Genomic DNA, 15,921 nt, shown 5'->3' on the forward strand with positions numbered 1-15,921 from the left:
TCCCTAAAGCTAGGCTTGCAGGAGTCAGAGGAAGAGCCGAGGCGTGATCTGAGATTCAGGAGACAGCTCTCAGCCCCTCTAAGAGACACACTGGGAGCTCAGAGGCTACAGCTTGTCTTGCTCACACCCCTCCTCAGCACCATTTTTGGACAATGGCTGCACTTTCAGTCAATTCAAATCTCCACTTCCTCAATCCTTACATCTGCAAGCCAGTAACCTCCACCCCACCTTCTCACCCTCTCCCAGCCACTGGCCCCAGGGACTGACAGAGAGAAGGGTGCTTTTCTTTAAAAAGGAAATTTTTAATTTGTTTTTATTTCAACTCATTATTTACATCCAAGTCTAGCTCAGCCCCAACAAGTGCTGGTTGGTTTGGGTGGATGAGGGCTTTGCTCTGCTCCGTAAGTGCTGAGTCTGCCAAGGAAGTTTGCTCGAGAGCGGAACGTGATAATGCAATGGGAGAAGTGTTGCTGGAGCCAGCCCGGGCGCTCGCTCCAGCAGTAACTGGTCACCACTCCAGACACCGAGCCCAGGACAGCCTGGGCTTGCTTTGATGGGGCTTTATTGCTTCTGTGCATACGCTGCCCACTTGTCCCTTACCTGGAGGGGTGGGCAGACAGGGGAACTTTTGGACCATTCCCAGAGGGAGAGGGCAGGAAGCGCCTGTCCAAAAATATTTTGCGTTCCCAGAGACTGTTGAAGTCTCTGTGGCTCCACCTCTACTGCAGAAGACTGGCAGGTCTTGGAAATCTTAGCCAGGAAGAAATAAATACTAGAGGACACAACCTGCCATCGCCTCCAGACAGAGGGAGTCAGTGCCTAAGGCAAGGAGCAGGAAAGTTGCTGCTCAGAGCCCAGGAGAACTGCAGAGCCTCCAGGAGAAGGCAGCAGCCAAGTATCTTTGACATCCCTCCATGGAGATAAGAGCCCTTGGAACAAGGTCGCTCGGGTAGCCCAACACTGCTGGCATCAGGTCTCACCGCCTGCGCGGTGCACACACTGGCTGCTGGTCTCAAACACCTTCCCTCGCTCGGGTACGGCACTTCTGTGCACCGGCCGGCCCGGTTCCTGCAGCTCCCGCAGAGGACAGGCTCGGGCTGCCTGCTCTCCCTGCCCGGGAGGCTCTGCAGGGTCTCAGCACCCGTTCTCAGACACGGCTGCATCAAGTGTTACAGGTTCATGCTGGATCGCTGTGGCGGCCATGCTGATGGCTTCCTCCAGGCTCTGCTGCTCTTCTAGCTAGTAGAGGAAAGGGAGAGAGAGAACACTGTCCTCCCAAAAGGTGGGCTCAGGCGTGGGCTTGCTGGGGCTGCCCTGAGCGGGACAGAGGTACGAGGGACTGGTGGTGGGTGACACAGGGAGAAAGCAGCAGGGCAAAGCGGGGAGAGGCACGGCTACGATGGGGAAAGGCTGTTTACAAAGGAGCATTCTGCAATCCAGGGAGCACGATCCTGCTCTCTTCTATGCACAGGGCATCTGGGAGTTAAAGAGCAAGCACCCTGGGCACGAGGAGATGCAGCGGAGCAAGAGGGTGAGTGCTGAAGCCAGAGGGTGGATGGGGGAACGAAGAGGAACGTGGCAGGAGCTGTGCGGTACCTGCACTGCGATGTGGGTGCCGTGGGCGGTAGCCAGCAATGCCACCTGCTGATGACGGAGGGATGTGATGGCTGATTCTTCTGACACGACTGCCCCAGACGTGACTATGGTAACCTAGGAGAAGGGGAGATTAAAAAACAATCACGTTTTAAAAGAAAATGCAATTCCCTTCCCTTTAAAAGAAAATGCAGATTCCCTGCTGTTTCTCCGCAGGGAAAAGGGAAGGTCCTGGTTTTGTCCGTACCGGCTGTGTCTCGGTGCCGTCCGTGTTGGCCGCAGTCACGGTGTGCGTGTCACCACCCGCCAGCTCTTCCTCGGGCATGGTGAGGGCACCGCTCTGCGTCACCATGCTGATTGCACTGCCCAGGGTCTGCAGATCTTCCTGTGACAAACTGACCTGGGCGGGATAACAGCGGATGCTCTCAGCCAGTTTGGCTTCTCAGGAAGCCTTATGCAACTCCTGAGTTTAGTAACACAAAAGGTCTCAGTAAGGATGAAATATTCTCTCCTCCTCTGCACGTCAGACCTTGGGCACAGAGAACTCCATGGACTTTGCCCAGGGTCACGGACAGAATCGATGGAGAACTCACAGACCTTAGGTCTCCAGCCCTCCTCCTCCCACCACACCTCCCTTCCCATTTATTAGCATCTTCTCTCCAGGCTTTGAAGGGACAGGGACAGCTTGTGCATCGCTGCAGCAGGGAGCATCTCAGACTAAGAACAAACAAGTGTTACTCGTGGCAGCTGTTTCCTTTGCCCCATGCCACAGAAGGGAGTTTTCCCCAGTCAGCACGCGGGCAGCTGGTGGAGGGAAGTACAAGAAAAGCACTGCCGTACACAATGAAAAAAAGAGTCTCCAAATCCAGCCTGTGTCAGCAGAGGTTGGGAGCTGCCTCTCGACAGCTGTTCGGAAGGCGAGGGCTGCCAGGCGCTGCACGCAAGCCTGGGCAAACACCTCCAAGACCCCGTCCAGCAAGAAGGTGAGTTGGGGAGCAGAGGCCCATTCTTTACTCTCCACATCAAGACTGCAGCAGTGGTTAAGTCTGGAAGGAGGGATCCCTCATGTCAGACAGAGCCCGTGAAGCCCCAGGGTCTGTTTTATGCTGAAGAAAAAGCCTTAAAGAGTACACCAAGGCCAGGTAGAGGCGGAATCTTACTCAGCTAACTGCCGACCCCATGTGCTGAAGGCTGTCGGTGTCCGTACCTGCTCTGTCCCATCCTGAGAGATAAGCGAGACCTGTGTAGGCATACCATGGTCATCTTCCTCTTCCTCTTCCTCCATCTCTGACAGGAAAGCAATATGCTGACTCTTCAGCGGGGAGCCTCTGTCAGCAGCAGCAGCTGAGTCAGGGAAGAGGAAGAGCAAAAGGGGTGAGTGAAGCACTAATCAGAGTGAAAGCACGCGCCTGACCCCAGGACCCGCCTGTTGCCTGAAGGGCCATCATAGAAGAGCACAAGATGATGATGGCAACAGCCCAACATTGGCCTGGGAAGAAAGGTCTTTACCTCTCCCTGTACTACAGAACGGGTAGGAGTCCATTCCCAACCCGTGACATACAGCAAGGGCCATGGGGAGCCCTTTTCTCTCGTCTGCAGCACAGATCTGGTTTGATGGGGGAGGCAGGAGGCCACAGCGCAGACCTGGGTCTGAGAGGGGTGGGGCTGCAGGTTCTTGCAGTCATCTCCCCATTGCCACGCAGCCTGACCCAAGCCTGCTGCAGGCGACGGCAGAGTGTTCGCTCACCGTCCAGCTGCTGCTGTTCGTAGAGGGCCTGTTCGCTCTCCTCCGTGGCCTCCAGCTCGCCGTGGCTGCTGCGCTTGTGCATGGCCAGCGTGGAGGTCTGGCGGTAGGTCTTCCCACAGCTATTGCAGGTGTAGGGCTTGCAGTGCGTGTGGACCACGTGGTGCTTGTAGAGGCTGGAGTACTCCGTGAAGCGCTTTCCACAGCCCGGCACAGTGCACATGTACGGCTTCTCTCCTAGGGCAGAGGCCACAGAGCAGAGCTTATCCCACTCACCCTCTTATTGCTCTGGGAGGGGATTCCCCATCAGGGGGGAATAGCTGGAGACAGACCACTGGAGCAGGTGGAACAATAATCAGCCCAATAAAGCAATGTCTGTTTCCTTTAACTCGCTGGCCACTCCCAGATCTACCTGGAAATGACCATTTCAGTCCCACAGACTTCCCTGTTGCCACAAGCCATCGGTGCAGCCAACCGACTCGGGGGGGAGCTGTCTGCATTTCACCCTCTCCTCCTCTTACCTGTGTGGATTCTCATGTGGTTCTTGTAATTGGTGGCACTGGTGAAGCCCCTTCCACAGCTGGGCTCCGGACACATGTACGGCCGCTCACCTGTGTGCGTTCGGATGTGAACCTTGCGGATGTTGGACGTGGTAAAAGAGCGGCCACAGCCCACAAAGGGGCACTTGAAGGGACGCTCACCTGCATTGACAGAGAAACATGCGTGAGAGTTCTGCTGCAACGCAGCTACCGGGAATGCCCCAGACACCTGTATTGCTTCACTCCTCCACAGCATTACACTGATGAGACCTCAGATCAGACCCAACTGCTGGCACATTTCCTCTAGCAACATTGGCTTCCCTACCCCTTTTGCTCTCCTGTTCATATCCAGATTGAGAAGCCCTCGTAATACTACTGCTACGCATCTACTTCTGCCTGAAGACATCTTCAGTTCTGCCTTGCTTCACCCAAAATACAAAAAGGCATGTCCTGGCCAAAGGATGAAGCAGTACTTTATCTTGGAGACCCTTTCAATGAGGAGCTTGGTGGTTCTCCTGCACTGCTCACCCGTGTGCGTCCGGATGTGTTTCTGCAGATCCCCAGAGGTTTTGAAGGCTTTGCTACACACGTCTTCTGGACACTTGTATGGCTTCTCACCAGTATGTGTTCTCACGTGGCTCTTCAGCCCGTACCCTGTCCAGGAAGGAAACTACAATTAAATTTTATAACAAGAAGGAAAGGCTACAGCAAGCTGTGCACCACCTCTCAGTTCGTGCATTTTTGAATGCCTGGCCTGTGTCGACAAAGCTGAAGGGGAAGAAATGTCCAAACAGCCTCACACCACCACTGACAACTCAGCTTCTTTCTATAACTCCTTTAATCTGTCCATAATCAGTCAGGTCCCAGGCAGTCTACCATGCTGCAATTCCTTCTCAGAAGGCTTTAAAAGCTATGCTCATTGTGCTCTGCTGGAAAAAAGCCAGGGATGATACTCAAGAGTGGTTTCGACTGGAGGGAGAACAAAATTTGCTCAAAAGATAAACTGTTACCTGTAGCAAATGCTTTCCCACAGCTTGGGAAGTCGCACGTATATGGCCGGTCACCTGTGTGAGCACGTTCATGGACCTGGAAAAGAAAGAACAGGTCCCTAAAATGAGGTCCAAGACAAGAAGGAAGGAAAACAGTGTGGAGAAATCTAGGTGGTGGAGAAAACGTGAAGTTCTCTGTTGGATTTCACCTTGACCAATTAACACATCTGGATCCCTTGGGGAGCCAAGCACACAACTCAGCCTTCTGTTGAGCAGCACTCCGGCCTGGCACTATAGCACGGGGATATGTCTGGTCTGCACACTGCGCGACGGCATGTTACCTGCTTTACCTTTAGATGGTGGGCGGTTGTATAGAGGCGGCCACAGCCCTTGTACCCACAACGGAAAGCTCTACTGCCGACCTGCTGCCCCTTCTCATGGCTGTGCACTTCTTCCTCCTGCAAATCCTGCCGAGAGATGTACGGAAATTAATTCAGGGAGCCACTACAGCAGGCTTCGCAAAGCCCACACAAATCGTTTCCCTCCTTGACATACATATGCACTCCTTCAGTTATTCTCAAAAAAACACGTTCCTACAAACACAACTTGTGCATGTAGGGTAAAATCCAGGTGACGGGGCAGGGGTCTAAGAACCAGCATTTCCCATCCCCACCTCCCAGCTCACTGGGTGTTCTCGGACACATAGCTCACCTCTTTGTGCTTCGCTTAGCTCATTTGTAAAACCTGCAGCTAATATATTTGCTAACCTTGCAGAGAAGCCACAAAGCTTTCTTAATTACTAGCTGGCAAAGCACTCTGCAACAAGAGTTTGGCCTAGTTTAAGAAATGCATCACAGAAAAATTCAGACCTGGGAACAGATGTCACTGGAATCCTCACTTTTCGTGTGGCAGGTGTCTGTCACTCCCTCCTCTTCTTCGTCAGACACCTACAAGCAAAGAGGCAGGGGTACTGTTCACACCTCCCTGTACAGCAAGGCATTTGCATCAGCAGCACCACCCCGCTCTTCTCCCGAGAGCTAGGGCAGGCTGGTCCTACTGCAGCAGGAAGGCCTCCATTGGCAAATCTTACTGCTGCCCAGCGGAGCAGCGTGTCGGCACGCTCCTGGCAGGCCCACCTCACACGACACCATGAAGATGTGAGAAGATGGCAGCACCCAAGACAGTCAGATGGAGCACTGCAGTGACAACACATTGGGATCTGAAGCCATTTTGGTTTTTGAGGCCTTTGTCAACATGGGGAACAGTGGCTATAACTTAGCCACTCCTAACATGTAAAAGGTTAGTCTTGATTTGCTGCCTGAATCATCTGCGGTAGAGAATAGCATACCCAGGTGGCATCATGAGAAACCTAGCAAACAGAAGGAAAACACCTTCAAGGAGGGACATAAAAAGCAAGAACAAAAATCCAAGCTGTACGACAGCAGCTCTCTGCTCTTCCCAAATCTGTGCCTGCAGCAGGTTAAGGGTGGTAGGCCCAGCACTCTGCAGGAACTAGCTAGAGGGTCCAGCAGGAAACCGCCCTGTTCTAGGTCCTTAACTGTCAGCCCCATGGCACTCCCATAGAAGCCCTGTCTCTCTTCTCAAAGCTGGCTCTGCTGAAAAGCAAATACACAGAAGTACTAATGAAGGGAGGACACTTAAACCCCAGGCCAAATGTGGACTACTACACCAGCCCCTCAGTGCTGCTGGCAGACCATGAAAGAAGCGTTGAGTCCTCACCTTACCGGAGTACTGCTTTAATGCATTAATGGTCTTGACATGAAAGGCATCATCTTCCTCCTCTCCAGCCAAGTCCTCTAGCCCAGTTTCTGCCTGCACTTCCAGGATGGTGCTGCCAGGTGGCATGATGACAGGACGGTGTATATAGGCAGTGGAGCCATCCTCCAGCTGGATGGCCTCAAAGGTGCTGGGGTCATAACTATCTGCAAGAGGTAACCAATAAGATAAAATGTAAAAGAGCTGCTGAGTGTGAGGCGCTCTTCATCGCCCTGGGCTACCTACAGCCTTGGGAATCTGTGACACTTAGTGGCTTCTACTCCAGCTGCCAAGGGAAGAACAGGGAACACGCCTTACCTTTAGCTGTGTTGTGTATGTAGGCCATACTGCCATCTTCCAACATTACTGGCTGACCATCCTCAAAAGCCACAGGCTCTAGAAGAAACAAAAAGAACGGACACACCTTATTGGAAAACTCAGTGGGTTTCAAGGAACCTTTTAAGGACAGAAGAGGGAGGTGGCATACAAGGAGCTTGCGAAGGCAAAGGGAGGACTGCCCAGAGCAACAGACTTCTTTCTACCTGCCCTTTTACACCTTATGCTGCTCTGGTGCCAGCCACATGAAATGAATTCCGAACACCTCTCAGATTGATTAATGTCACCTCATTTTGGAGGTGACATGGGCTGATGGAAGCAATGCCACCTTGGTCATTGACCCAACAATCCCCACCCCACCCTCATCCGCACAACACCTATTCCAGAAGTCATATATTACCTCATGGTTCAGAGGAAATTCCTGTCCAACTGCTCTCACATGAAACAAACTTTGTTTGGGCTCTGTAGTTGGCACAAACACAGCACAGAGTTTACTGGCCTTGCTTGTAGACTTGTGATCTGTCAGACTGACAACTGTGAGAGAGCCCACAGGTGAAACAACGCTTAAACATTTGCTTACACCACCAGCAAATTTGCCTTCTTGTCAGATTGCTAAAAACTTCACAGGAAATCACATGTTCTATGTCCTTGCTCATTCAGCCTCAAAACCAAAGGTAAGAAAAAAACCCTACATCTATATGGACTTCTTAAAACTAGAACTAATAGAGGACCCCGACTGTTAGAACACAGAAAACTGCAATTACATCTACAACGTCCTTCTGAAAAGAAAGGGGTGAATCACCTCACCTTTCTGAACTGTCACCTGGTGGATATAAGCTGTGGTCCCATCTTCAAGTTCAATGACTCGCCCTTCAATCAGTTTTTCACCTGAAACAGTTAAAAAACTTGCCATCAGTGCTGCCTGCAGAGTTCAGTCTTTCCGGTCCCACGAGCTGTCCCCTTTGCCGCATCTTCTCAAGGAAACCAGTCCCACAGAAGACAGCAAAACTGTTACTTCCAAGCTGTTATTTATCAAGCTTTCCCCTGAATAGCCCTAGAGGCACGTAACTTCCCAGAAATGCTAGAGCCTCCCTTTCCTAGGCAGGAGAATAAAAGACAAAGAACCTCAGTCATCACTTGTTTACAAGCTGTGCTTCACAGCCCTGTAAGCCAAGGAGGAGAAAGAATTATGTGTGCTAAGCATTTTGGGTCTAAAGTAGAAAGCAATTACACTTGTCCTGGAGAAAAAAAATAAATCAACTAGGAGCTTTTAACAGCAACATCAGGGGCCTGCAGATTTCTCCTCTTCTACTTTGGTGGAGGATCAACCCGTGGGAAAAAATGACAGGACCTAAAGGGACCTAAACTGTTCCTACCCTTGATGGGTTGTGAAGACCGGACCCTTAAAATAGCGTAACTCTGAGTAACCCTATAACAATGTTTTAGTTACCAAGTTATTGGATGCAGAGAGGACATTGCTCTGTCCCACTTGAACATGAGGAATCCAGGCTGCTTTCACCTGGTGCACAATGCTTGTGGGGGTCACAAAACCTAGTGGTTTTCAAGAGAGTCCAACTCCACACATATAATAAACTTGCAGTGAGTTCACACAGAAAAGAAAGCAAGAGAGCAATCCCCAGGACACAAAACCTCGCAACTCAACTGTCCTGTTCTGCAGGCTGGGAAAGAGTGTGCTGCTTTTCTCAGGATCAGTGGGTGGTGGAAGAAGCAGCACTTCACAAACACCAAAATAAGGGCAGGTGTTGAATTTGGCACTGATATCGCTTCAGTTAACCAACGCTGAGCTCAGCACTCCTTCGAGTGAGAAAAGCACTACTGTGAACCAAATTCGACACGTCTCACTAAAGTAAAACATCCTGCTTAGCTTCAGGGGAAGTTTTGGTTGAACAGAGTTCTGCAGGCCACGGCGTGAGCTCCATTTCCCCTTTACCCTAGAGAGAACAGGGCTCACTCTAGTCCAAACAGAGCCTTTGTTTTCTACAGCAAGAGCTCTCCCACCTTCAAAGCTTTATTTCCAAACCAGAGGCATGTTTTATTTCTGCTCCATCACTCTTCTGTGCAAATCTAACAGATAGTTGCTAGCTTCCTGTACAAAGCGACCATACAAGATGCATGACAGTTCTGATAAGTCTGACTTTCATTTCACAGGGTCAATCAAGAGACTTTCAGACTTCACAGCCCAAAGGGACCATTACCTTTGACAGCCTGCTGAATGTAGGCTGTCGTCCCGTCACTAAGGGTCACTGCTTGCAAGCCCAAGCTCTCCATCCTGCCCTGATGACTGCTCCTCAGACATGAATTTCACTTAGCGTGCTCGCAGAGAGCACCAGGACCCAAAGCAAGAGGTCTGCAGAACAGCGAGTTGTCTTCTTTGTTGCAAGCCTTAAATAAAAAGAACAATTCAAGTTTTATTTTCTCCCAACTTATGTACGCTCTCTTTTGTGCATTAAGAAAGGCTTGAATGGCAAACTCCTTCGGAGATTATAAAGGATTAAACCGGACAAAAGATGCACCCTTCCCATACCGACGGCAGGCAGGGCGAACAACCTATTCCACAGACAAATATATGATAAAGCTTATCAAGCCAGTGAACTGACAGACTCTTTTTACAGATAGTGTAAATGCCACATTCAAGCCCTTCCCATCCTCCAAATGATCTGCAGGAAAGGTTTCCCAGTACTTTAAAACCTGAACCTACAGGCTGGGGGTGTCCTGTACTGCAAGAGACGGGGACAGGGTGATGAGCTTTGTCCCTGGAAGCATCCTCATTCTGCCCTCCCATTCCTGTCTGACTCCCGGCCTTCCGAGGAACAGAATTCAGGCTATAAGCCCATGACGTCAGCACGCCCGCACCCCCACGAGAACATTTTGCTAAAGAGGCACTCTGCTGACAGATTATCTTTAAAAGCAGCTGCAGTGGATTCTTCACGAGTAACCTCTGAGGTAGCCTAATATTTTATCATTTCGATTTCCAGGAACAAGTCTGACCGCTCTGCCCGTCCCTACGGCACCCAGGGGTGCAGCCAGGCTTTGCGCCGCGCTTGGCGCCCTCAGCCCCAAGCGCTCCCTACCCCCGGCAGGCAGCCCCTCTCCAGCTGCAGCCGATTCTGCCTGCTCTTAGGGCGGACACCTCCCGAGAGGCATCGCAGCGTGGTTCCCAGCAAAGGCTCCGTCCCAGGAGCGTGGCTGGGGCACGGAGGCGCCTCCCAGCTGCCGGGGCTGCCGTGCAAACCGACGCTGGTGCTGCTGGAGGGGCCGCGACCCCCGGGCAGGGATGGGGCAGGCGCTGCCTGAGGGAAGCCGGGTGCACGCTGCGGTGCGAAGCCCCCCGGGGGGTGACAGGGGACGAGAGGGGACGTGCCCCCCGCCTCAGGGCGGGCTGGGACAGGGACAGGGCAGGGGCTGGCGCCATGGCGAGCCCTGAGGGGAGCGGCGGGGCGCGCCCAGGTGCCCCGGGAGTGGCGGGGGTCCCCCCAGTCCCGTGGTGTTGACCGGGGGGGGGGGGTGGCGGAAGCAGCAGCCGGTCGGCAGCCATGTCCCCCCTCACCACCGGCACCCACCTGAGCAAACCCGGCGGGGCCGAGTCCGCCGCCTGACCGCCATGCACCGGGGCCCGGCACCTCTTCGCCCCGCCCCACAACCCGCATAGCGACAGAACTCACCGCACGGCCTCAATCTTCCGTAAGCCGCCATTCAGGTTCCGGGGCACCACGGCACAGCCACAAGGAACTGGGCCGGTTAATGAAGAGTGAGCTGACGAACAGTCAATGCGCATGCACCGAACCTGCGGCCCATGCGCAGCGCCAACATTGAGGCCCAAAGGCACAGCTTGCCCTCACGGATCTTGCCCTGCGGCAGGCCCTTACCAGCTCGGGGGGCAGCGCAGGCCTCCAGCGGGTACCTGCCCGCGGAAACTTAACGAGGTTTTATAGCACTGAAACCCCTGAAGGGGAACCTGTCCTAGTAGCGAGGCGGTGTGCCCTAGGAGCTCCTCACGCAGGGCTGCGTCCCATCTCCAACGAAGGAGGTGCGGACAGCGAACTGCCCGCCGAGGGGAGCCGAGAGGCGGGGAAGCCAGTACGGCCCTCCACACTCGGCCACTCCCAGCATGGCGCCCACCGCGCCACTCTCGGCCACTCCCAGCATGGCGGTCATACTGTGATACACTCCGCCACTCCCAGCATGGTGCCGAGTCTCGCGAGATCCGCCCCTATTTATAGCGCGCGGGGGACCGGCCCACCCTCTCGGTTCTGACCAGCCGCCGCCATGAGGTTGGTATGGGCCCGGCTGCGCTATCCTCTGCCATCCGCCGTCATCCGCGCCCGGCGGGCGGCCCCGAGGCGGTCCGGGCTGTCGCCGCGGTGCGGGCAGCGGGGACCGATGGCGGCGGGCGGCCGAGAGGGAGCGCGGATGGGCCGGGGTGGGCTCAGGGGCCTTGTCCCTCCCGTCCCCGCGGCCGGCAGGAGGCCCCGGCGGGGCGAGCGCTGAGTCTGTGCTGTCTTTTCCCCCCCGCAGCAGCAAAGTCTCCCGCGACACCCTGTACGAGGCGGTGAAGGAGGTGCTGCAGGGCAGCAAGGTCAAGAAGCGCAAGTACGATCCCTGCGCCGTGGCAGGACCGGGCACGCCGCAGGCCCCGGCGCTTGGCCGCGGTCTCGCTCTCCCCCAGCCCGCCTGGGCTCTCACCTCTGCCGCTTTCCTCTTCCCCTCAGGTTTGTGGAGACGGTGGAGCTGCAGATCAGCTTGAAGAACTACGACCCGCAAAAGGACAAGCGGTTCTCCGGCACCGTCAGGTTCGGCATCCTCTTGCTCCCACCCAGCCTTCGGCCTGCGCCCTCCCCTCGGCCGCTTGGCCACGGCGGGAGGACGCGGCGCTGAACCGCTTGGGTAGTTCAGACCCCCCCCGGCTAAGTGGGTGCGGCTGGACGGACCCTTACCCTGGGTCTTAAAACATGAGGGGAGGTGGGGGAGGCCCTCGCGCTGTCCCCACCGACCTGCTGGAGAAGGCAGGTGAGAAGCTGTGGAGGAGGATTCCCAGGCACTGTGGTAAGGTATCTCCATGATGGCTCCCACGGAAACGCGCATGGCGCTGGCGGTTCGTAGTAATGCGGACCTTCTGTCCCCCAGGCTGAAGTCAACTCCGCGGCCCAAGTTCTCCGTTTGCCTGCTCGGGGACCAGCAGCACTGCGATGAGGCCAAAGCCGTTGACATCCCTCACATGGACATAGAAGCTCTGAAGAAACTCAACAAAAACAAGAAGCTGGTGAAGAAGCTGGGTGAGTGGTGGTGTGGATCGGGCTTGGAGTGCCCAGGCTGACTTGGGAGGGGTGGGTAAGCGGGAGAGTTTTCTTTGTGTTCAGATTTCCGTGTCATGGGAATAGAAAATTAACCAGAGTCAGCCTGAAGTGCAGAGATCTGTCTAGAAACTACCCAGAAGAGCCAGATGTAGAAGGACTGACAGGTCAATCCTCCAGGAGTGAGGCTGATTGCCCTCCTCCAGAAGGAAGGGATACAGGGGAATGCTATCATCTCCCTCAAAGTTTCACCCAGGGCTGGTGTTCCTCACTTGCCTGGTCAGGGAGCTGGAGCGCAGCTAAAGCCGGGTAAAGCGGGAGGTGAAAGTTGGATCTAGTCCTGCAGTACTTCAGTGGACAGCAGGAAACGTGCTTGTTCTCACTTGGTAAAAGATAAAACCCTTCCCTCCCTGTAAAGCCAAAGTAATTTTGATACATATCTTAGGCAAACAAGAAAAACTTCCCACTCAGTCCATAATCTGCCATGGAACCGTGTGCAGTTAGGGAATGACAGGGTACGGAGTTTAGTGCTGGTGCCTGTGGGACAACAAATGCTTTGGGGAAATGAGCTATGTCCAGTAAGAGGGTGGGACTGCTGTCAGGACAAGAAGCTGAGTGCTGGCCGACTTGGCTGGTGTGATGGGAGTAATTTCTAATATAATAACAAAAACTGCTTCGATGCAGCTTGTCAGGGCTCTGGGAATGCAGAAGTGCACGTGTGAGGGAAATGGAGCGGTGCAGCCTTGGCTGAGCTGTTAGTTTCAAGCTTGGTGTGGGAGCTGGGAGTCTGTCCTTACCTACCTTGGTTCTCCCCTCACAGCTAAGAAGTACGATGCCTTCCTGGCTTCCGAGTCCTTGATCAAGCAGATTCCTCGAATCCTGGGTCCAGGTCTGAACAAAGCCGGCAAATTCCCTTCTCTCCTCACTCACAATGAGAACCTGGTGGCCAAAGTTGATGAGGTCAAATCTACCATCAAATTTCAGATGAAGAAGGTAAAGCAGGGCTTTTCCTCTCCAAGGGTTACTTGTGACAAGGGTTATTTGCGACTAGTACGTGGCTGCCATCCCCGGTCTGGGCTGTAGGTGTCCCTCGAGCGTCTTCCTAAAACAGTAGCTGGTGAGAAGCCTCCCGCGCTCCGCTCCGCAGCAAAGGGAGAAGGTATGCGGCGCGTTCAGCTGCAAGCTGGAAAAGAGGAGTCATTTGTTTATCTGTGGTTGAAAGATCTTAGAGCAGATGATTAGGAGATGATCTTGATGTTTGGATGCTGAGCACAATCGGTTGTAATTAACGCTTCTTACAGTGAGTGGCAGGGCTCCCACGCTGGCAGGGTGGGCCGGCGGGCCAGGTGTGCCCCCGTGGCTCTGCGGTGCTTTGCCAGAGGCGAGTTTGGGGCTTGACTCTGCAAGTGAACTTCAGAGCGGCTCTGCGAATGTCTGCTCTTGCTGTAGAGACATCAAGGCAAGCTGGCTCCCTAAAACCAAAACAACCCTGTTCAGGCATTTTAATCTCGTGTCAGCGCCCTAAGTGTGACTCATGGGTAGTATAGAGCATTAACAGCTTTGCTAGCTGAGGTACGTCCTTGGGCTCCAGCTGATCTGGGCCTGGGGGCGCAACAACTGGGAGGACACAGCAAATGTGATAGTTTGCAAATGCTGGAGTGTTTTAAGTAACTGAGCTAATGATGTCCTGACACTTTGCCTGTCAGCTCGCTCGTAAATCCTTTTGTCTTCAGCCTGTGGGGAGCATTGACTTACAAGCTTCTTGGGGAGGCTGGCAGGCAGAGGCTTGGCCGCTCTGTGTCATATGTGCGGAAAGAAAGGGCTGGTGGCTGGTGCCCAAAACAAAAAGTGAAGCTGGCGCCGTGCTCAGCTGTGAGGTTTGGAGCCAATCGTCTGCACCGCGCCGGGTCAGCGGTTTGCAGGGCACATGCCAGCGCTGCCTAATGAGCAGGGTGTGGGAGCGGAGTTAAAGCAGAGCTCTGCTCCCGCTTCAGCCTGGCTTAACACGTCCTTCCCGCTTTTCCCCATCTCTAAGTCACCTTTATGCTCTGAGGAAGCCAGACCTTCCCAAGCTGTTGTTCAGAGATGGTGTCCAGATGCTACCGGACGCGTTAGTGGGAGCCATGTGCCAAATATAAGGAGCTCTGTGGAAACACCCATGGATAAGCTGAGGAAGTCGGGTCCAGCAGACAGAGCGTGGGACAGTTTGGAGTTTAGACCAGCACTAGGCTGTTTTGTCCGTTGCTTAGCCATAACCTTTGTTTTCCCCCGCAAAACCTCTGCCTGTGAGTGACGCTGCTGTCCGTGTACCCCAGGTGCTCTGTCTGGCCGTGGCTGTCGGTCACGTGAAGATGACAGAAGACGAACTTGTCTACAACATCCACCTGGCCATCAACTTCCTGGTGTCCTTGCTGAAGAAGAACTGGCAGAACGTGCGTGCTTTGTATATCAAGAGCACCATGGGGAAGCCTCAGCGCCTGTACTAATTGGGCAGCAATAAACTTTTAGGACACCTACAGCCATGTGTTTGGTTGTGTTTCCTCCAGCGTCTGGGGAGGGTTTGCTGAAGAGCTGCTCACTTCTCTGTAGCAAGAAATGCTGTGTTGAGCTGACGGATGTGAGTTCTGTGGGATATCAGAGCTCTGGAGGGAAGGAGCCTCAGGGCCCTGCCCTCAGAGCAGCGTGGGGAGGGGGAACAGCTCCACTCGCATCCACAACAAGCCAAGCTGAGGTGGTTACCACTGCTGGGGGTGTGCAGTGCAGGTGTAGCTGATCAGCAGATGTGCTGCAGCCCCCACATCCCCCAGCTCACCACAGGGGGGACCCTTGCCTTGTGCTGTGGTCCCTGAGGCTGTCCTGTGTGCGGGGGTGCGCCCTATCCCGCTGCCTCCCTGCTCTGGGGGGCATTTACAGGTGTCTGCTGCCCTGGCGGTGACCATCAACCAGGGCCGTGGGGTCACAGAATTATTAAGGTTGGAAAAGACCTCTGGGATCATCAAGTCCCACCACCAACCCAACACCCCCAGGCCTCTTAAACCATGTCCCCAAGGGCCACGTCTGCACGGTGTTTGAACCCCCCCAGGGACGGTGACTCCCCCACCTCTCTGGGCAGCCTGTGCCAGGGCCTGGCCACTCATGCAGTAAAAAAATTTTCCCTCATCTCCAACCTAAACCTCCCCTGACGCAGCCTGAGGCCGTTCCCTCTCGTCCTGTCACTGGTGACTTGGGAGCAGAGACCGACCCCCCCCTCACTCCAGCCCCTCTCAGGCAGCTGCAGAGAGCGAGAAGGGCTCCCCTCAGCCCCCTCTTCTCCAGGCTAAACCCCCCCAGCCCCCTCAGCCGCCCCCCAGCACACTTGTGCTCCAGACCCTGCCCCAGCCCCGCTGCCCTTCTCTGGACACGCTCCAGCCCCTCAAGGGCCTCCTTGTCCCGAGGGGCCCAAACCTGAGCCCAGCATTCGAGGTGGGGCCTCCCCAGTGCCGAGCACAGGGGCCCCATCCCTGCCCGGCTCCTGCTGGCCACACCAGTGCTGACACAAGCCCGGGGGCTGGTGGCCTCCTTGGCCACCCGGGCACTGCTGGCTCATGCCCAGCCGGCTGTTGACCATCACCTGGGTCCTGGCCACCAGCAGC

The 15,921-nt window shown here is 54.6% G+C and overlaps 2 protein-coding genes across 7 annotated transcripts; one reads left to right on the forward strand and one right to left on the reverse strand.

Annotated features, from left to right (window-relative positions):
• Nucleotides 1–281: 281 nt before the first annotated feature.
• Nucleotides 282–10,849, reverse strand: ZNF76 (zinc finger protein 76). 6 transcript variants are annotated; one of them, XM_075115926.1, is made up of 16 exons: nt 10,559–10,641; nt 9,194–9,380; nt 7,785–7,865; nt 7,378–7,439; nt 6,960–7,037; nt 6,606–6,808; nt 5,735–5,812; nt 5,216–5,332; nt 4,887–4,962; nt 4,405–4,530; nt 3,859–4,038; nt 3,341–3,574; nt 2,801–2,937; nt 1,841–1,993; nt 1,597–1,710; nt 282–1,239 (listed from the first exon to the last, which is right to left on the reverse strand). In XM_075115926.1, the coding sequence occupies exons 5-16, from the start codon at nt 7,003–7,005 to the stop codon at nt 1,135–1,137; spliced, it is 1,569 nt and encodes a 522-aa protein (XP_074972027.1). In that variant the 5' UTR covers nt 7,006–7,037; nt 7,378–7,439; nt 7,785–7,865; nt 9,194–9,380; nt 10,559–10,641; the 3' UTR covers nt 282–1,134. The 6 variants fall into 6 exon arrangements, with proteins under 6 accessions (XP_074972027.1, XP_074972028.1, XP_074972026.1 ...); XM_075115927.1 differs by having other exon boundaries at nt 7,378–7,511; nt 10,559–10,629; XM_075115925.1 differs by lacking the exons at nt 7,378–7,439; nt 10,559–10,641 and adding an exon at nt 10,661–10,849.
• Nucleotides 10,850–11,205: 356 nt separating this feature from the next.
• On the forward strand, nt 11,206–14,807 carry RPL10A (ribosomal protein L10a). The gene is made up of 6 exons (XM_075115930.1): nt 11,206–11,269; nt 11,514–11,588; nt 11,708–11,788; nt 12,123–12,271; nt 13,110–13,282; nt 14,605–14,807. The coding sequence occupies exons 1-6, from the start codon at nt 11,265–11,267 to the stop codon at nt 14,773–14,775; spliced, it is 654 nt and encodes a 217-aa protein (XP_074972031.1). The 5' UTR covers nt 11,206–11,264; the 3' UTR covers nt 14,776–14,807.
• Nucleotides 14,808–15,921: the final 1,114 nt, after the last annotated feature.

Source organism: Phalacrocorax aristotelis, chromosome 21 (genome assembly GCF_949628215.1).
Source record: "Phalacrocorax aristotelis chromosome 21, bGulAri2.1, whole genome shotgun sequence".
Lineage (NCBI taxonomy): Eukaryota > Metazoa > Chordata > Aves > Suliformes > Phalacrocoracidae > Phalacrocorax > Phalacrocorax aristotelis.

What these genes read in the sequence shown, in the direction of transcription:
- ZNF76 (XM_075115925.1), bottom strand. Translation starts at nt 9,266, where the DNA reads ATGGAGAGCTTGGGCTTGCAAGCAGTGACCCTTAGTGACGGGACGACA. An exon ending in CATTCAGCAGGCTGTCAAAG is followed by an intron (nt 7,866 to 9,193) that starts GTAATGGTCCCT and finishes TAACTGTTTCAG; the next exon opens with GTGAAAAACTGATTGAAGGG. An exon ending in CAACCGCCCACCATCTAAAG is followed by an intron (nt 4,963 to 5,215) that starts GTAAAGCAGGTA and finishes TTTCTTTTCCAG; the next exon opens with GTCCATGAACGTGCTCACAC.
- RPL10A (XM_075115930.1), top strand. An exon ending in GAAGCTGGTGAAGAAGCTGG is followed by an intron (nt 12,272 to 13,109) that starts GTGAGTGGTGGT and finishes CTCCCCTCACAG; the next exon opens with CTAAGAAGTACGATGCCTTC. An exon ending in TCAAATTTCAGATGAAGAAG is followed by an intron (nt 13,283 to 14,604) that starts GTAAAGCAGGGC and finishes CGTGTACCCCAG; the next exon opens with GTGCTCTGTCTGGCCGTGGC.